We start from the raw sequence: 21,676 nt of genomic DNA on the forward strand, positions 1-21,676 counted from the left end.
CCATTGAAGCTAATTTGCTTTAACATTTTTGTGACGCCACGCTCTGCCTGAGCCTCTGAGCTGCTCAAATCAGATTTGTGACGCTTCCCTGCTTCATTTTAAATGTTAATATTCAGTTAATATTAAGTCTCTAGAACAATGAAGTCAGGTGTGCGTGCCCACCATGGACAGGAATAGCACAGGAGAAAAGGCAGTCCGTGAAGACGGGACTGTTCTGCTGAATCTGGGACCCAAAGGCCAACCTGATCTCATCGATCCAGCATCATGGAGATCAGCCAAACTGAGGTATTATTGAGGCACCCAAACTCTAAACCGCAGGGCTTAGCTGTGTGTGAAAGAGATGCCAGTGCAATTGGTTCCTCCCATCATGCGGTCAGTATGTTATAGCATCCCCCACAGACGCCCTGCTTCTTTGCAGTTGGGAAAACCAGCCCTCGACCGTGACTAATACCCAAGCAGGACGGGGTTACATTTCAGTGAGTGACAAGCAGCTGGAGGTGACTGATCCATGTGGAAGCATGAAAATGCGAGGCCTGTGTTGGCCATCTAGCAAAGTTAGGTGGTCTGAAGGTTCCGGATTAACTACAAAGGCAAGACAATTTCACAAATACATCAAGGAATCCAAGTAACACCACCTGAGATTTACCATGTAGTCAGAGATGGTTCACATTACACAAGACCTACCCACCTCCAACAGCGGTCTGGGTCTCTGTGCACCGATACACCATGCAGCCCATAGTAAGCAGAACTGGAGACCCCAGCAGACATTGACCATCTCCCAGCTCGTCCCTAACACATCACGTCCTTGGCCACCATAAATTCATTCAGGCTCAAAATACAAGCAGTGGGTATCTCCTTTATAAATGTTATTACACTGAAAGTCTCACACACAATCATCTACTCAGTGTAAAACAGATTATCTTAATCAGGTTCATCCATAGAAGTGTAGGAAGGAAACTGCACATCAGGTTTCATTATGCAGCAAGTTATAAACGGCTGAGAACACACTAATCTTCAGCTCTGTGCGGGCACACACACATACACACACATACACACACGCAGACACACATACACACACAAGAGCATGGGGGGGGCGCCAGGAGAGGGGTGGGCAAATGAGACCTTAACTTTGCTCTCATAATTCAAGGAAACAGGAAGACGGAGAGGCGACAGCCGGCAGCTCCACCCAATCCGACGCGAGGAGGAACACAAACACCCAGCAACTTCAGAACTTAATGTAAACATTTTATTTGGTTTTTCCCTCATTTTACGCTACACGGGCAGTGACGGTATACTGTGAATAAAAACTAAAAAATACTGAAAATAAATAAAAACAAAATCTTGAAAAATACTTAAAAACATATGCATGTATCAACTTAAGTAATCTGAGCATGACATGCCTATATGCACAAATCCCTGGAATCCAGTACAACGGACCAGAGCGGGCTGCTTTAAGCCCTGATCATGTGACCAAGCCACCAGTTTCCCAAAGTAGATGCACTGATCTGGAAAAAGAGCTGATTTACGTTTGTCACACGATACACAAAGAAACCCTAAAATTTATAAACTGGTGAATTCGGGAGCGCCAGACGTTTTTTATAAAAACTACTGAGATAAAGAGAAAGAAGCCACTAAGATGAATACAGGGAGAGAAACGTGATGCTGCTGGTCGGGTGAAGGCAGCAGAGGTCCTGGTTCACAGCAGGGACGCGCTCCAAGCCGGCTGCTGGAGACAGAGTGGTTGCTACTGGCAAAGCCTCGAAACGGCTCGTGCCCACAGGAGATATGCCAAGGCTACAAGTCTGACTCAAATCAGCCGAGTCCCTGCAGATGCCACCAGCAGAGTCGATTTGACGGCTCGCGGTGACCGGAGGGGGAGGCTGGCACCCCCGCCAAAGGCAGCGTCTCACTCAGGAAACATCTGGAACGAGAGACAGGCAGAGGGGACGAGGCAGGAGGTGAGAAACAGGCCGCAATCCGACAGGGGACCTAGAAGACGTTTATGTTCCTGGAGGAAGGAGGACAGGAAGACGATACTCACAGCTGGCTGGCTGCTCGCCAAACCGCCGCATCAGCTGGTCGTGCGTGAACTTGACGAAGGCGTCGTATTGTTCTGTGATATCCAAAAAGGCAGAGCTTTAGGACGCGCGTCGCGGCGGCGGGCGCGAGCCGGCATCTCCGGCAGACCTACCTGCCAGCTTCGAGGTCAGGATCTCGTCGTACTCCTCCCGAACTTTGTCTTCCCGCTCTTTTAAGAGACGCTCGCAGATCATGCCGACTTGTCTCAAGGTAAATAAAGGCTGTTCTTTTCTAGATGGGGATGAGGCTCCGGAGGACGTACCTGCGTTAAGACAGAAAGCGAGACTGACGCTGAAGCGTTGGGGACGTCCCCAGGGCGGGGCGGGGCGCCAACGGCCATGCAGGTACCTGGCAAGGAGGAGCCGCTCAGTATGGAGGCGTGAGGGTGGGAGTCCAACACAAAGCAGCCATCTGCCTGCGAGAAGCTGCTATCCAGGTGTCGCCTCTTCTGCATGCGCTTGTACTCCTGCTTGATGTTCAGCAGAATTTGCTCTAGGGAAAAAGGAGGGATGCAGACGATGGGCTTCAATGCCAACATTTTCACAGACAAGGTGCCAAAAGACATGAGACTGCAGGAAATCTGTGTACAGATCTCAGCCCTTCCATTTACATTAACCTCAACACGGTTGCTGTAGAGCACCAAGAACACTGCATGGGTGCAATAATGTGTAACTTTACAAAAAAATGTAACTGACCAGAAAAACAAAAACTAAAAAGTAAGAAAATACACTATATTAAAAAGAACAGTTTTTGTGACATGATACAGAAACTCCCTCCCCAAACAAGAGACTACAAACCACCTCAATCTACCGTCACCCCTTCACATTTGCAAGGGTTTGGAGTGGAAGATTCCCACAAATGTGAAAAGTCGCAAATAATATTTGGGGTAAGGTCAGTCAGTAATTACATTATTACATAGTGTTAGGGTTAATAATTATTACTTTGTCAAGACAGATTGTTATTCAGATGGGGGCGGAGTCCAAAATAATGGCCTAAGTTCTATGTGCTAATTGCCTATTTTCACAGAGGAGTAACAGCACACCCTTGGTCTTTTGTGTGTAAAATGGTTTCTTGTTCAAAAACAAGTTTGACGCAAACAGCAAAGAGTCCTTTTGAGAAAATACAGGGTCAAAATTTAACTTAAAATATCTTTTTATTTGTCTTTATTCCAGTGGCATTTTCATGACAAAGAAGCTGACTGTTTCTGAAGGAGAACAAAATTTAAGATTTTAATATCTGGAAAAGAAATACTAAAAAATGCCCGATGATTTTTTTTTATGTCTCCACACTCATACATGAAACATGACCTGTTTAAGTTCAGTTAACAGCTACATAAATTCAGAACACAATTCCAGGTTGAGATTCAGTGGACATCATGAGAAGGATCTTATTTATACCGAGCATACATTTCAGCTACATCCATAGTGATTTGGGCCATTGATGATCTTAAACGTGTGTTAGCAATTTTTGCTATTTGGAACTAATTTTAGCAACTTTAAACATTTTTACAGAAAAACTATTAGATGGATAGTTCCCCCCCCCCCCCCACAAACTTAGTACTAAAATAGACAAATCTTATCGTAAAAAGCATGACATTACCCTCAAGGCTTTAGGTGAGCTGGCGCGTAAAGATAACACAGTTAAAATATCTTTTGTTAGAGATATACTATACCATTACAATACACAACATTATTATTTATATATGATACGATTTTAATTTGATTCAAATCATTTTCGGTATTGTGTATATATATATCTTTCTAACTTAGTCGATTAAATCTCCATTTAATTGTTCACGGTAATTCGCAAATAACCGAAAGCGATCAAACTCGCTTATCTAGAGGGGCGACGGTGGACTTGGGGACATCAGACTGGCTGCTCGGACAATATACTGGTTTACAAACAGGAGCAGTAACTGCAGACCAGCATGTAGGGACGCGGTGGGCATTTCCAGTACCGCCGATCTGGCCTGACGGCTCATCCGATCGATTAAAAACACAGGCACGACACATCTCCATAATGTATGTATACGCAGATCCTGTTTTAGATTAAATCAAACATCCAGCGGACAGATCTTTAGTTATTATATGCGACCGACCGCAATGTGACTGAAACTCGTGACTTGGACGCGCAGCTTCCCGGGAGCCGTCCAGACACGCCTGAGGATCCCCGGGGATACGTCGGCTTCCATTAACGGTCGCGGCGACACACTCAATAAAAAGACCATTATTGTCGGCAAAGAAATAAAATTTAAAAACTATATAGATTAAAACGTCCCCATTTTCTCAGCAAACGCCTGTGAGCGGTCTTGGCCAGGTTCCATCCTAAGCTTGGCGTCCCATCACGAAGGAACGGCCGAGGGATTTTCTTGGATGTAATAAGAGACATAAACACCCGGGCGAAGGCGGCCGCGGCGTCGGGAAGACCAAAGAGCGAAAGGGAAAGCGAGCAGCCACGATCACGGCGGTGCCGCCTAAGGATAGCAGCTGGGTGGCTGCTGCCCCGACGCCCCCTCGCATCTACACCGCGCCCAAGGCGGACCTCTTCCGTGGCCATGTTTGCCACTTCCAGGATCACAGTTCGGCCATTACCGGCCAGCCACCGGGCGTGGGCGAAAAGCCGATAAAAATGCCGGATTCAGCGTTTGCCGGAAGAGGGTGTCTAATACAGGGGTATTAATAATGGGGTAGGACTGCGAGCGTGTGCCGGATGTCAGCGCTGGTAGGGCGCAGTAAGTTGCTGTGCCTCTGCCGTAAGCCCCGGCCAGCCGCTTGGCTTCGCTGTAATCCGCTCCCCCCCCCATCCCGCTGTCCGGGCGCCGCACTGACCTGTCGTGAGCCGGGATGACACCTGTCCGAAAGGCGACGGCTCCATACGCAAGTACTTCTGCGGGGACGCCGACGGAGACACGGGGGCGCATCTCCTCCTCTTAGGAGACGCCTGGCTCAAGGGATCGAAATCCATAGTCCTTTTTAAAGTTGCTCCACACGCCATATTTCTTCAGCCCGGAGGAAATACAATGCTAGCAATATGTAACTCAAAATCCGCACCGCAGCTGAAAATGTCAAAGTATCAATAAGACGCGATCGAGCTAAACGCGCCCCTCAGACGGCTTTCTTTTCGGTTATGTATCTTGATCCACTTTTTCTTGACGAACGAATCGATTTCCGAGTAGATTGTTTTGTATTTTCTAGTAACAAGGTCCCTCCATATATTTCACTATCTAAATCTTGTAATTACTCGATTGTTCTATTATATTAACTCCCTTTTTCTTGGCACACGAAATTACATACGAACAGGATGAAGACGGATTCTTCCCTGAGATGAAACGTCGTCAGCTCACAGAATTTCCTATTTGATATCCAATATGGCGACAAACACGTCAAGCTCGGCTCCTGATCCCAGGAGCATGCGCAATATTATTAACATATTAACTTGTAGTTTTTTTTACAGCTACATGTCCTTTGGATTCGGAGAAATGGGCAATGTCGTGCACTACATTTCCCATGAAACCTCGAGAACAGTCTCAGTCACGAGTTTCCGGTTTCTTGATTTAAATGTCTTTATTGGTATGAGTGATTGGTGTGTTTGAATAAAGCCCAATGCTATTTATTCGTTTCGAAATCAAAGTTGGCAATTACGGTTCCGTGTTTTAACATGCTGATTACCCAAGTTTATTGTGAAAACTCCTGTTTGCAAAACCCTGCGAGGAACCTGTTAATGTTTGCCTACGATTCCGAGTGTTTCGGTTTAATGTTTTTTTTTTTTTTTACAGTTTAATTTATTGCCAGCCCTTCTCCGTTTGACAATACTGTATGATACCTTTTAAGTTTTATATTAAAATACGAAACTTTAAAGATTTAAAATCATACGGACAACTAAAACAATTATAAGAATTATAATTCACATACCATTCACAGAGCCATTGCCTGTTTTACTTCAATAAGATTTTAGAAACGAAATTCTCTTCTGGGTTGCCTAAAAACATAGCTTGGAAAACATCTGTTTATGGTCTGATTTTCATCTGCAAGGTGGAAAATAATGATCTTTGCACAGCTACCGAATACTTCTTATGAATCTCAAGGAAATCCCCGTAGTCTGTAGATAGAGAACTAAGAATGTGCAGAGAAAGACACACAAAAGAGTAGCATCTTCCGCTTTACCGTGTGAAGAACTGGCCCTGTATACACTGCCATCCTAACTTACTGTTCCAGTGAAAGTAACGATGGCGTATTTTATCGGGGGTTGGTGTGGGCCAGTTAGAAGCAGGTTGAAATGTATTGCATGTGTGGGGCAGAGCTGACGAAAAAACAAGCCTGCACAATCCTCATTCACCAGTTGAGACTTTATTCAATGGCTTAGTAACAGATTACACTGCAGTACATCAAACACAGTTGTCCAATTGCTCAGGACAGAATATAATTTATTTTGTATTTACAAACTCCTCACATGCAATCTTAGTTACAGAAGCCACTTAACTGTTTAAAGTTGATGTCCAGCACTAAGTATTGCTAGGAGTAGAAATGTCACTGGAACACAGTTAAAGTTAACAATGAACTAAATGGCTACAGATAACATTGCTAATCAAGCTAGTTCCAAACTGTCCTATTTTATTCGGACCAATCAAAACACATCACGTTAACTTCCAGTCAAGATCAATAAAATCTGTTCAAAATTCTTTATGCTGCTTATACAAACGATAGTAATTCAACTCACATGAAAGCACCCGGTCAACACAACATTCTTGTTTAAAGAAACCATTTTTTTGGTCTGTCTTTGAGTTATCCATGTGACTCAGTCCGCAGAGTTAACCCTAAAGAGTTTTGTTTTTCTTGACAGTAAAATAAATGTCATCTATATTTAATTAATCTAATAACAGTGACAAATTTGTAATATCCAATAATGACACATTAATGAAATCTTTCTTTAGAAATGGAACTGTCAGATGTATTACTATCGATAATAAATACCAACAAAAACAGTCAAATGCATTTGTATAGCTTTGTTCTTCCTACTGTCTAGGAAAGAGTGTGTGGTGCTGCTGTGATGGGTGACCACCGTCAGGCACCCATAAGGCCCAGCACCTGCCTGCATCATGCCATACTGTGTAACAACAAGGCAATGAGGTTACACATTGTCTGGGCAGATATGACAACGGGGCAAGATTAGGCAGCCTTCTAGTGAGTTGATAAATGCCCTGGGATGTTTTTTGTACCTTTTTCTTTTTTTCTTATGGTTACAGTGAATAAGGATATTCGTTTGGGTTCCCAGTCTAAAGGATGGTGTCCCCCTTCGGTGGCACTGGGGTACTGGCACTTCACACACTTCGGAGGGCTACATACTCCACACTGAACACTAATACTACTAATAAAACTAATACCAGCTCAACACAGGTCGGCCACTGCAGGGTATGGGAGTGCATTTGGCTATAAGATTTCAACAAGTCCATCTTTAAAATTGGTTTGATTTCTTCGTGTTTACAATAATTTAAAAACTCTGATTATGACTGACATATGATGGACCCTCAATGGGTCATGCCCATACTAGCCCCTCGTTCCATGGCTTGCTTTGAGCAGTAACTCAGATTTCCCAGCCAAGCACCAGTCAAGCCCAAACCTGCTTAGCTTGGATTCGTTTGTAGCAAGCGAGCGGGACAGGCTAGCGCAGCGGGCACCCGAGAAGTTTCCAGAATTACGACAGTGTGGCCAGCACACACCAACACACAGCTTTCACCGAGACATTTTGACCACATTTAAAACAGTGTAATACTGACAGATCTCACCTGTTACGGGCAGAGATTTTTAACCTCACTTTAGAGTTGCATTATGTACAATATTTTACAAACAAATGTTATATATAGTATTTTACAAGACTAAAGGACATTCACAGTAGAAGACAATGGAAATCTACAGATTATACTGAGGGCTAATCACTTATATGGATGTTAGAACATGCAGTCATACTGCATGAACGGAGCTTTGAAGGTCACAGTGGTGGCAGTACAACAGGACAGTTTCACTGAGCTCTCAATTATTGTAAATGTGCTGCGTGACCATATACAACGGCAACCTCAGTTCACAGGGTACGAGACATAGGCCTACATTATTTACACCTTTGTCATTACACATTTTTGTCCAAAAATTGAAAGAAATATTTTCTGAAATATTCCTCTTGTTTTTAATATATATAAAAATAACACTCAATTAAGCCTTAAAAAACTATTCTCTTGAGTTCTCTCTATGTTTTTTCAGGCTGCTGCGGCTAGGGGGCGCAACCTGAATATTTTCCCTGGGTCTGAATTATCCTACTGACACTACTGTGCTGGACGCTTCAGAAAAACCGATTTTCGAGAAAACAGTCCAGAACCCCATTCGTTTCAGGGCGGCTGTCAGGAAGAAAAACACAATCCATTCAGGTCGCCCCCCCACAAAGTCTCCTACCTCCACCCGTCCAACTATAAGAATACAAATTACTGTAAGTCCTCAACTGTCTTGCAAAGTTTTTCTATCAAACGGTTTTAACCAGGTAACCAGCTAGATGTGCCACATGGTTCCTAGGTTAACACTGACTGGCTTTATCAGTGAAATTGGTAACACATTATGCCTCAGTCATGTGACAGTCATTTCCAGGGATGCCATTGGTACTGCAGACCAAATAACTCCGTCGGTCTTTGGTTTCTGGAAACATCAGTTCTTTATCGGTTCTGGGTTTTCACTTCTCTTTAAGCTTGTGTCACTATCTTGCTCAGTGGGAGAATCGCCGCCTGATTGTCAGCAGTAATCTTTAACGCATCCCTATTTTTTCGGACTCGCCTGATTTCCAGCACAAATGTTCTAATTCAGTCAAATTCTGGACCATGTTTGAAGGCCAATAACACACTTAATAAATCTGCTCCTGCTTATCAGCAGGCGTCTACAAGTAACAAAGAGTTAGACAATCAACTGTGACCAAATCTAGTCCCAAAACGACTGACGGTTGTTACTGTAAAAATAGATCTAAATATCTAAATAGCTGTGCTTTTATCTCTAATCAGGACAGAACATTCAAAAACAGTAACCCAATACTGTACACTACAGACTCCGTAATAAGAATGCTGTCTTACTGAGGGCAGGTTTTATACATCAATTAATTGTTGAGTGGTTCCCCTTTGTTAAGGTTTCTGTACACATATGGTTAGTTTATGTAGCTGAAAACTGTCCCTTAAGCCAAAAGTATATCAGCAGTTTTCAACCTGCCCTTTTTAAAATCCCCAAAGCCAAAATCGTACGGCACCACACAGTACAAAGCAATTATCTATACAATTAAATGACTAATGGCTACGAGGACTATGTACACATGCACATCTCAGTTCTACATATTAACATATTTCTCATTAACATGTAAATAGCCCCTTATCCCATGTGTAAAGTTACCGTTCCGAGAATCTGATGTAATAGGTTTTAACAGTTAAAAAAATACGGTAACCCTACGTGAATTTTTATAATCTACCAACACCATTAACTACGACATTAAAGTGAATGAGAAATTTAAAAAGATTTACTTTACAATGGCTGAAACATTTTTTCACTGCTGTTCAGTGTCAGTGTAAAATTAAGGTTGTGACTTTGGCACTACAGCAAACACAGAAATACACCTGGAAAAATACTAGACTGGCACAGATGAGACATTTAGGCCGTCGTCCAATGGTGAGTCATCATTGTATTTAATTATTCAGTTGTGACTTTCAGTGACACTTTGCTCTTGTCGCCTTCGATTCTTTCAACCCCTTAGTTGAGTTTTACATGGAATGATAGGCCTTGGGTTGGTGCTGTGATGGGCTTCTTACATTAAAAATGTCGTGCCTAGTGTCCAACGAAGGCCATCAGACAGCTTCTGCTGATGTGTCTGTTGAGACGGACATGGTCACTTTGGCTATTTTCACAGTGGTTTTCACACAGCTCTCCGCTGCCCTGCTGGCACCGATACTGGTGCTCCTGTTTTGGCAGTCGGACTCGATGCTGTTATCCAATGGTTGGCCGGCACTTCGGCAAACTTGGCAGGCGCTCAGAAATGCCTGCCGCAGATCTCTGCTCCTCAGGGCATAAATGATGGGGTTGACGGTGGAGTTGAGCAGGCAGAGCATGCTGCAGAATGCAAAGACGGTCTTGGTAGAGTTGTCCATCTTCCAGAATAGGTCATAGACCATGATGGCGAGCACAGGCCCCCAGCAGATGATCAGCACCACCAAGATGAGCACCAGTGTCTTGGCCAGTCGGATGTCCATGCGTGCCTGATCTGGGCGGGTGGTCTGCACCTTGGTGCCCTCTGGGGTGCAGATGACCATGCTCTTCTGGGAGGTGCGGCTGAGCATACGCACCGCGTGATGGTGGGCCTTCCACAGGATGAACATGTATGCGTAGATGATGAAGATGACCAACACGCTGGTCACCCCAATCCAGAAGAGCAAATAGTTTTCGTCGATGAGGGGGAAAATGTCCGAGCACACTGTGCCCAGGCGTTTGCAGTTCCAGCCGAGCAGGGGCAGCACTGCGATGATGATGGAGACAGTCCACATCATGGAGAAGGCGATGACTGCCTTTGTCCTGGTGACGATACGCCTATAGGACAAAGGCCTGTGGATGGAGATGTAGCGGTCTATCGCTGTGAGAAAGAGGCTCCCCACAGAGGCGGTGAACGAGGCCGTGACTCCGCCCAGCTTGAAGAGGAAAACGTTGGGACTGTCCTTCCGGTGGAACACGTGGAAGTCCAGAAAGCTGTAGACGAAGATCACACTGCCCAGCAGGTCAGCCACGGCCAAGCTGCCGATGAAGTGGTAGGAAGGGCGGCAGCGAAGGGTGCGTGACTGCAGGATGACACAGAGCACCACCAGGTTCTCCAGCACCGTGAAGGTGCCTAGCGTCAGTGCCAGAACCGCTATGGCCAGCTGCTGGCCGGGCGTCAGGATCATGAAACACTCCATGTCCATGAAGTTCTCTCCGCACTGGACGGAGCTGCCCTCCTCGCCAAAAGTGCTCCGGTTGCCGAGCAACTCGGTCACGTTGGTCGGGTAGAATGGGAACCCTCTGAGAATGAGCTCCTCATCCTCGGGGACTTTGACCGGGAAGGAGTTGCCCCGGAATGCAGAGAGAGGCTTCTGCAAGGAGAACCGACTCTTGGCGAAGTCGGCGTTGATGGCGGGGTCATCGTAACTAGCATCATTGGAACCAAGGTACTGCAGACCCGAGGTTATGGTCCGAAAAGTGGCGTCTGCAGCGCCATCTAGGACGGACTTCATGACTGCCTCCTCTAGCAGATGAAAGGTTGCCTAAGATGATTCCGGGAGAATCTACAGTGAAATAAAAAATAAAAGGTTGATTTATGAAAATGTTACCTTTCAACATTTCAAGAATCACAGTGACAATATAGGACATGCAAACACAGAGGAATGATTACGGGTCGGATAGGATTGATGCTTGCAGATAATGTATGTTGTATTCAAAAAACAATTATAGCCATATAGTGGTGTGTCGTGTGAAAATTCATAAACATATTACTATTTTGTCAAAACAAAAATACAAAATGAAATACTTCTGCTGCATCCACTTGTATTTTTTTGTTAATATTTTGCATGCATCAAATTGTAATATATATTGTAATATAGAGAGCTAAGAGCTGGTACAGAATATAGATAATTATAAGTAATTAAGTATTAGCCAAATGGCGACCGCACTTATGTCTGAGGGACAACATCTGGTAACTAGTCAGTCGTTAATTATTCATATGTAGGAATCATACGTCGCTTACCGACATTGCAATTTGAAAACTACAGTGATTCATGCCGTACATGCTACAAACATACACGTATGTTTTTATTTTTTAAAAACTGATTTTCTTCACACGAGACACGAGTCTTCTTATATTCCAACTTGTTTAAATGTTATCGTTCGCGATTTTTCAGCCCAGTGCTAACAGGGCTCTTCGTAACGCACTTCGGGATTTGCAGGCTTTCGAGTACCTTGACCACTAGAGGGTGCAAATCTATACGAAATAACTTCATAGGCGCAAATTCTGCGATTCATTCACTCAGTGACGACTCCTCTTACAGGTGAATCTGAATTTCATAAATCCTAATGGGAAATGATTATTCGTGTTGGCTGTCTGATGGTACTTAATGGTCTGGAAAAAAAATCCCAAACAAAAAGCAGCACAACTTAAGAAAACACGAGTGTTTAAGGAATTAAATATTTACTATCACTAAGCAATTGATTGTAAATCACACGCATACAACTGTATCCACCCACACATCTTCGTTTTACATATACAAAGCATGTTATTAAAAACAAAAAGTAGACTGCAGTTTTTGACATCCTTTTGGCCGCGTATCTCATTCTCTTTTCCGTAGACACGGCTTGAAAACCACAAGCATCACATAACAGTGGTCAATGCTCTGAATATGAATTACGAATTTTCACAAAATGTGAGAAATTGAGTGTTTTAGCTTGAAGGGTGAAGCTTTTCTCTTACGTTTCATTCAACTATAAATTATATCTGTATGAATCCTAATCGGTTTTCGTACTGCATGCAAAAGAATGAATTTTCAGGACCACGTTCAGTACTGATCATTTATTTTAAATAATGTAGATGCAAATGGTCTTACAGATAATACTGAAATACTGACTGGAATCCCTTAATACATTCAATGACATAATTTAAAAACAACATTAGTAAAAGTTGTTTACCTTCACATAATTTGCCCAGGTGAATAAAATCCTTGCGCCGCAGATAAAGTACCGTCCGGCATGAACCCGACCTCGGTGCTCAGTAGGTAATCATTGCGAAGGATGAAGAAAGTAAAAACGTGAGAAGAATGAACGCAAATTTATTATACTGTAACAAACGCCGTATTCTGGCGTCTTTTTAAAATGTCATTTATACATATATGTGACTATAGAAATAAAGCAGAGAGCGGTCCTTTATAAAGTGCGCTGCGGTGCATGTGGCCGCCGCCGGTGCCCCGAGTCCGTGTGGCTGCATATTTACGAAACGTCGCTTTAGTAGCTGGCGTCACGTGTTGCGATGTGTCGCCGCTCCGGGTTATAAAGCCGCCCAAAGAAGGAGCGCATGGTGCACATTAAACAAGGCAGCCGGACAAGCGGCCCCTTAGACAAAAGGACAACCGCTGTCCGCCGGCGGAGACTCCTTACAAAACAATAGGAAGAAATCGCCAAGGTTTGTTTTACAAAATGCAACCGACCACTTGTCTGAAATCGATATTGAAGCGAGGCACATTTAGTAAAGCCTACACCTTCCCGTAAATTGCCATCGAAGGCATATTTTTTCCCAGATATTTTTTTAACATGACGGGTTCCGTTTAAGTTCACAATGGTTCTTTATTTCCACTAATACATTATCGGTGAATATATATGATATAACTTCATTTTAGCTTTTCAGTTAAATAATTTAAGATTTGTGTGAGCGGGATAAACCGTCACATTAAAACAACATTAAAATGTTACATGTTACTGTCTGTATGTAGACAAGATGATTTTTAAGGGAAAGGTGAAAAAATTCTCCTTGTGGTCACTGGACAGCTGGCTTCCTCCACGATTTTCCTCCATGATGAATATTAATGGAACATCGTCGCTCAGATTAACCAAATGCTGTAGTTTTACACGGTGCAATAATTTCTGCTTTGCTGACCAAACACATCCTATAGGAGAAGTATTAAAAAAACGGCCCATTTTGTGACTGTAACATTAGTGGCTGGAAGGATCATAGGAAACACACAGCAAACCTTTGAAAGGCAGAGAGGTAATCAACCACCAGCCTGTTGTACTGAGATCCACCGCTTTCTGCTGAGCGGAGCAAAGGCTTGTGCGTGTATGTGATGTTAAAAGCATGATGCGCCGAAGCCTCCCTCCATAGCATCCCCACAACCCGGAGCTCAAGGCCCGGGGCCGCCCTAACCTGTACGCACCAGGGTGCCACACAAAGTACAGCCCTTCATTAATCCCATGCAATTAATAAACAAGTCATCCTCTCTGTGGAACAGCCCCACGTGACGCTTAGGAGCGCACAGCCTCTTTGTCATGATGCCTTTTAAGGTGGCTGTATACTCCAAGCTACGTCCACGCAACACGACGTCGAGCGCGTCGGCGACAGCAATCTGTCACGTTCCTTAAAAGGACGTCGCCACCCGGGTCGCTCTGTGTCACGCCGCAAGCCTAAAGGGCGCAGAATGCTGTGGACCTCCTACAGAGCGCAAATAAACATATTGTGGCGAGTGCGTGAGTCATTTTAATAAAGGACATGGCAGCTCTTTTAAAACAGAAGTTTGCAAACTTTTTTTTACAACCACTATTAGTTTAATACTAGCAGCGGCACAGACAGAAAGCCAAGAATTTACCGACTCTCACGGATACAGGCTAGCGAAGCACACGCCTTCCACGGCAGAGATTACACATTTACTATGTACAACATAAATACACAGATTTACACAATTTACAGATACGCGCAGTGCGGTGCAAAGCATGCTGGTATCTGCATAATTAGTCCTGCTGACCAATCCTGCAGCGCCACATTTATGACAGCCAATCATGGACAGCAGATGGGATCAGAACAAACGAAAAGTTGGCCTCGGGGACCGTGCACCTGTGGTGCACGGTCAGCTTTAGAGTTAAAGCTAATGCATCACTGGTTGAACAGAGGGAGACTCTTTCGATGGTAATGTGACGGGCTGTAGAGGCCCACACACTGGAGGAGGCATCGCCGATGCTGTAGCTTAGAGAACATGAAATGTCAGGCTGTTTAATAGGGGGGGAGCCCTCAGCATACAATGCAAAGTGCTGAAATGCTCAGTGTAAAAACAGCAAAACCAAATCACACGTGTCCTGCCCTCAATGCGCCTGAGTAATGGCATTTGCATGACAACAGAACCCAGCTAGATAAAGGTCGCCAACTAATTGCTATTCTGAACATAGCCGAAAAGATTCCACTATAATTGTTTATTTTTTAATGATGAAGTATGACGGAGGGGAAATTTGAGGAATGTCAACACAGGGCACCAGACCGGGCTCATTCAGGATCGTTCTGTCCATCCTAAGGTGCGCATGAACACACACATACACACACTGTAGCACGGCTGACCCCAGAGGATTCTGTGGCCCCGACCACCTTGGGTCGGCGCCAAACCTACACCCTTGTACAGATCCATGTTTGGTCTCATTTGAATGGCCTCAGTCTTAAATTAATATATTTGAATGATACAACCCCAGCAGTAACATTCCTATTGACCATTGTGAAGAAAAGTGCTAAGGATTCCTCAGTAACCTTGGTTTGAATGCAGACAGCAAATTCTGACCATGGGAAAGTCAGGGAAACAGGGCTGGTCCATTCGGCACCGCCAGGCTGATAAGGAAGCCGCTGGATGAATAGCAACCAGAGAAGTCGGTACCTGCTCTCGGGGGGAGCCCCCGTCTTGGCTGGCCTCCTCCCTGTCTCAGACACCTCTGCACGATACTTTGTTGCAGAAGGTCTGTTATTTTGTTGCAGAAGGGTATTATTTTGTATTTCAGTTGTCCATCATTTGTACCTGAGCTGCCTTTCCATACCCTCTGTATGCCTGCACTGTCTTACATTATATTATTTTGCTGTTGGGTGAATCATCATTTTCTGGAAACTACATTTGTGGGAGACTCTGCAAGTGGATTCCTTACACAATTAGTGTGGGGTCCTGACTGTCCAATGACGTATCAGTATCTTTAAGGAGATTACAAGGAGAACCACGTCGCAATAAAACCGAAATCTTTAAGTAAAACAATAAGCACAACATCTGGTCAGAGAGTGAATCGCCATCTTCAAAGAAAACCAATCACTTGCTTTTGTACTTAAGGGAGGGTCCACAAGTTGGGGGGGGGAGGGGGATTCTGTATTCAGAGCCCCCACATGGTGCTATGAGATTAACATCGGTACCCAGATCTGTCTCAGCCACCATGAATATCTTCTGCTGGGGAATGTATCTCTGTGTGTTCCCTGTGTGTGTATAATGTAGTTATATAGCTAACTGCCCACTTAAGTTAGATTAAAGTTTGTCTCTATGCTGCAGTTTTTAATAGTGATTGTGAACGTTGTTGTACCCAGACAATAAATTGCTTATTTTACTTCTTAGTTGTCTGAATTTGCTAACTCAAGTAAACTCCCGGATGGTGCCATTACCACATTTCCTGGTTAGAGATGATGCCCCGAATTCCCAGTAAGATAATTAGTCATTTGACTGGGCCACATTGCTGGGAAGCTGCTGCATTATACTGGACAATAATACACTGCTGGCCAGCTGCTGAACTGAGTCTATCAGACATACTACTGTTGAACCAGTCCCTGAGCTAACTAATCAGACATGCATGAGCTGGTCATTCAAATATGCTGACTTCAGACTCTGAGATGAATTAATTAGATATACGGACTTCATGTAGTCCGTGAGGCGACACGAAGTGGCAGAAATCATTTCCCATTCATGACAGACACGACTATCCACCGAATAGAACATTCCAGCAACAGCACTGCACCAAATCAGTGGTAGGGGGGGGGCAGGTATTGTGATGAGAACATTCGAAACTTACGCGCTGCTCCGAAAAAGTATTTCAGCACTGAACGTCTGCATTGAGCAATGGCATGGAGGAAGATGGGGCATGAAAAGCATCATCTTCGCACCTCAGCGCTATGGTCGATCTCAGGCGTGAACAGGCAGGACAATTGTGATGAAAATGATACAACATTATGCGCAACAGCGACAGTGAAATGTCACCGAACCGAGCCTATGAGTATGACAACGCATGTCACACCCCAGCAGGAGGAGCCCGGCCTCTCAGCTCACCTCTGCAGCTCGTCCTCGAGCTGACGTGCCGTGCGAGGGCACTGGCGTCACACCTGAAGTTTCACGAGAGGGCAAACCGCGTGCAAATGGACCTAAGAGCCCTTGCGGCCGCCGCCGGTCTTTTGGGAGCAGGACACTCAGCTCCGCTCCTCTGGAAGGCCGGATATTGTTCGTGACTCCCGGCCTGTCATTCCGGGGAGGAACAGGCCAGGAGCGGGAGAAGGAAGTCTGCTCTGTGAACTAGGAGATAAGTGGCGCATTTCCCTCGCTGAGCGATTCAGACACCTGGCTTATCATCCGGTGAAACAACGTCTGTCTGTAAAGAATTAACATGTTGCTGTCGCTCGCGTTGTTTGAGAGGAGCAGCGACGAAGTTCACACAAGTGATAATCGTGTCAGTCGGCAAAAGTGCGACGGAGAAAAAAAAAATGTATGGTGCTGTCGCATCCTCATCAGACGCAAGCTCTCTGAAAACAGATGCACTAAAGGAGCGTGTGTAATTTTAATGCCACCCTGTCCCTCTCTAAAGTCCTGCCAACAGACCACATGCCGAACGTTTGCACTTCGCGACTTTGCACAACTGTTAAAGCTGCAAGGAGTAGCCTACAGTGCTGGGAGAAGCACAGGAACTGCTCGCAAAATGTACAAACACACACGCACTTCTGATAGAGCCTGTATTAAAAAATATATAATTAAAAAGCCATGGCAGGAGTCCAAGGCTCTTCAATCTGATGCTGGTTTTCTGTGCGATAGTATAAAGAATGATGAATATCGAATATTTCTCTATTTTTGGGAAGCCAGTAGGCCAGCACTGTGACAAGCAGTGACGCAAGTACAGCACATGGCCATCTGGGTGTCACTCGCGGTACATCGCATCCTATCTCACACTGCCTCATCGCAGTAACAGGCGAACTGCTCCACAACACAAATGTCCAAGTTTGACGGCGTCTCCAGGCGTGACTCAGCTCGCAACCAGCGGGCACTGGGGATTAGCGGCACACATGGCGGGAGCAGCGGCCGCCGGTCGGAGGGCGATCATCGGGCGGAGCCCACGGCCGCAATTCTGAGCACCGACGCACTTGCGCGAATGAATTTGCACCGATGCCATCTGGATGTGTTTGCCCCCATCTAATAATGACTGCTGTAACCCACAGCATGGACGTAGCCTCCCCAGAACACTTGCCGGAGCTCATCCTTACACATTGAAGCTAAGATCCATTCGCTCCGTCTGGTTGTGTCTGTGTCAGAAATAAAAAAAAAAAAGACGTCTCCAGCCCCCAGATTAATTAGTACCTGCCCCCTCTGATAGGATATAATCATTCCGTCATTGCCTACATTACAAACTTCACTCACCCTTCTAACTTCAACTTATTTGATAATTAGCGATCCGATATAAGCAGACAGTCAACTAATTTTAAGACATTATTAATCTGCTTTTGTTCGTCAGACAAAACTTTGAAGCCAAAAGATACACAGTTCTTTCTCCATATAGACCGACTTCTCGAGCCCAAAATCAATTTATGCTCCTTCATTAGTCTCGCCCACATCAGCGGGGAGACAAAGAGGTAACAGGCTTGTCACAAGATAAATGAGAAGAAATTTAGAGTTTCCTCAATTAGCCACAAGCAATTATGTCGTTATATGGATGTGCTGTTCAGAATTTTACTTCTTGGCCAGTTCCAGCTGACTGCCTTTATATATTTCTTTAAAGTCTTAAGTTTTAAACATCAGCCATTGACTATTATTTCTCATGTTCTGAATACAATTTATAGTAGCCTAATTATTAATGCAGTGCAACTCTAATTAGCCTAGTGTCTTCCATCGCCTTGCCGAATACCAGGACGCAAGAGACAGACCTCAACCTCAGGCGCATTGTGCCCCGCAACACAGATTAAGTGTTTTTGGTGAATTAATCATCGTGCCTTTGGGGTTTTCGCCGACCTACTGCAATATTCCACTTCGTCTAAGCATAACCTCACCAGCGATACGTGCGTGTTACGCTTTCTCTCCTTTACTCTTTCACACAAACAGTGCCGGTCAACCGTATAGGCGACATAGGCGGCCGCCTAGGGCGCCCATTTCTCTTGGGGCCCCGACTTGCTAGCCAATTTCACTTTGCCTCGGACGGGGGCCCCAGTGCGATACTCGCCTAGGGCGCCACCCCAGCTAGGACTGGTACTGCACACATACATATTTCGGCTGCTAATCAGATATTTAACCCATTCAGTACCACTTCTGGACTAGGGTGACGCCCCCAGCCTTCTGCGGCGGCAGCCGATCTTCATTATCCCGCTGACATGAAAAACTTGCAGCGTTATAGTACAACTTTTAATAAATACTCCGCTCCATTTTCGGGTTTTGGTTTTTTTATGAGTGAAATGTTAGTCCACTTCGCAGTGTGATCACCGAAAAGGCTCAAGTATTTAATGATATAAATGTCACACACTGCGAGTAATATAGACATTTGTAAGCCGAAAATGGACTTTACCATCATATTCTTGAGTAATTCAAGTGTGGAAGCATTAAACGAATTGCTGTTTTTCGATTCAGGGAGTTATATCAGTCATCTCACGCCCAAAGAAATTATGCTGGCTTGCCAAATGTTTACTGATACGTACCATTTTCACAGCCGTGATGATCATTCTGTCCGCATGAAAGGAGATTTACTCCAAGTCGTTACTCCTTATTTTAAAATTGTCCTTTATCAAAATGAAGTGTACAAAATCAAGTGTACAACTTGTGTCAGAAAAAAACTGTCCAATTGTTACAAAATGTATATTGATAAGTATTAATATCTCTATCCTACACACTAGAAATCAGCCGGTAAAATTAAAAATTTAATAGACTACAGTTGAATTTTAATATATGCATGTATGCCTACTTAATGAAACGTTCAAAAACAAATATTCGAGTATCAAAACAAAAAACTATTAAAATGCTAATGATGAAATATCTAAAGCTCAGAACACCTATGCAGAATAACACTATTCATGTTCAGTAATGCAGTTTTGGCAGCGTAATTATGTTTGCCTAAATTCTGCTCCGCTTCACATTAGTGCTGATCGACCACCGGAACACGGAAACACAGACCGCAGTCTGAGCGACACCACTAACCCTGCACGCAGGAAAGACTCAGTAAGTCAGTTAGAAATGTTTCTTTTTATATTTCCTTTACTGAGGTTCTTTCAGGTTTCTTTCGCCAAAATATCGGGTCAAGATTGATTCGTTGATTATCCCGCAGCCAGATGAATAACCTGTTCCTCATTCTCACCAGAAATTCATGCAAACACCCATCGCCACTGTTGGAAATATGGGAATAATATCATTTTAAAGTACTTGTCTGAGATTGCAAAAAGCCCTTCAGGTTACAATTAGTATTACCACTGTCCATGTACCGTTTCAAATGCGCCCAATTTCCCACAACGCCCGAATCTCTCCTGTGAATGCTGTTCGTTTCTGGTCCATTTTGTTTCTGTTGCTGTGCGGCTTCTTTGAACGTAATATCTATCGCATATGTTTATAGCAAGTATGAAATACAAATTCATGAACCCTTTCTCATACAAGAGAGGTTCTTCCCCACCACCTCACAAGATACTGGCCATTTGTGTGATTTTCAAAGTGGTCACTGAAAAGCACCAGAGCGTTCCATCTATCACGATTGGCGGGGGTGTCTCAGTGTCTGAATTCCCCACAGGGACATGGGTGGATGGTCCACTGGATTTGGTGGAGCCAGACAACACCTTCTCTTGGGTGGAGCGGCAGTGGGGGAACCTGGTGTGAAATTCCAAAGGTGGGACATCGCTCCGTCATCCACCGTGGAAGGGAGCCAAATCCAGCACCCCCACGGACCATCTGCCAGCCAAGAGGGGACTCCAGACGCCATGAGAGGCCCCTGCCGGTTGTTCCTGGGCTGGCTCCGCGCCGGGCGGCGGCTGGAATGTGGCGTGTCGAGCCGCTTCTGCCGCCTCATCGCTTACGCCTCATTGTCAGCTGAGAGCTACGTGCTTGGGTCCCCATCTGCTGCCTGTTATGCAGCACAGAACCCTCCCTCTGCAGGGGAACAACAGAGGGTCGCTCTCATCTCACGGAGCCAATGCATGCTGTGCACATATTAAATGCATCCCTGTGTCCAGTGAAGGGAACCAGAGGACACTCGTTACATAAAGCTGCACAGCACAAGTGACACCAGATCAGACAGAGGCTACAGGAGGTGGTTCATTAAGCAGGATGGCACAGAGAATCTGTCACACACTCAGCACAATGTGTCGCGATGCACATAAATCTGTACAGTACATGTACACAATATAGTTAAGCGCAGGCACTTAAGAGCTCATAGGAGTTTTACTTGCACAAAAATGTTCTGAGGACAGAGGGAAAAGTGATTGGTTCAGAGAGATAACCAATCAGTTTGTAGAGGAGGAGGGTACAAGCAACTAGCAGAGGCTGGACCAACTAATCAGAAGTCTTTGTCCCACCTCCTCTACAATCTGATAGGTTATCTCTCTGAACCAATCATTTTCCATTCTGCCCTCAGAACATTTTTCTGCAAGTAAAACTCCCACAATACACTTAACCTAAAGCCTCTAACCTAAATCGGTTAGCATAATTGCATAAACGAAATTGTGAGATGCTTTGCGTGAAAGCATCAGCTGAGCAGTGAGATGACAGCGGACATGTGCGTGGCCTGTGGAGCATGTTTCAGAGTCACCCGTGAGGTCAGAGCTCTGCTGTCATGTGACTAGTCAG

The 21,676-nt window shown here is 44.7% G+C and overlaps 2 protein-coding genes across 3 annotated transcripts; both read right to left on the reverse strand.

Annotated features, from left to right (window-relative positions):
- Positions 1–1,232: 1,232 nt before the first annotated feature.
- Positions 1,233–5,474, reverse strand: akirin2 (akirin 2). The gene is made up of 5 exons (XM_072702606.1): positions 4,908–5,474; positions 2,424–2,571; positions 2,192–2,337; positions 2,042–2,113; positions 1,233–1,921 (listed from the first exon to the last, which is right to left on the reverse strand). The coding sequence occupies exons 1-5, from the start codon at positions 5,071–5,073 to the stop codon at positions 1,911–1,913; spliced, it is 543 nt and encodes a 180-aa protein (XP_072558707.1). The 5' UTR covers positions 5,074–5,474; the 3' UTR covers positions 1,233–1,910.
- Positions 5,475–6,409: 935 nt separating this feature from the next.
- Positions 6,410–19,917, reverse strand: cnr1 (cannabinoid receptor 1). 2 transcript variants are annotated; one of them, XM_023810220.2, is made up of 2 exons: positions 19,549–19,917; positions 6,410–11,404 (listed from the first exon to the last, which is right to left on the reverse strand). In XM_023810220.2, exon 2 carries the CDS (start codon positions 11,351–11,353, stop codon positions 9,941–9,943), a length of 1,413 nt encoding a protein of 470 aa, XP_023665988.1. In that variant the 5' UTR covers positions 11,354–11,404; positions 19,549–19,917; the 3' UTR covers positions 6,410–9,940. The 2 variants fall into 2 exon arrangements, with proteins under 2 accessions (XP_023665988.1, XP_023665987.1); XM_023810219.2 differs by lacking the exon at positions 19,549–19,917 and adding an exon at positions 12,798–13,374.
- Between the last annotated feature and the right edge of the window lie 1,759 nt (positions 19,918–21,676).

The sequence above is a fragment of the Paramormyrops kingsleyae genome, chromosome 19 (assembly GCF_048594095.1).
Source record: "Paramormyrops kingsleyae isolate MSU_618 chromosome 19, PKINGS_0.4, whole genome shotgun sequence".
Taxonomy (NCBI): Eukaryota; Metazoa; Chordata; class Actinopteri; order Osteoglossiformes; family Mormyridae; genus Paramormyrops; species Paramormyrops kingsleyae.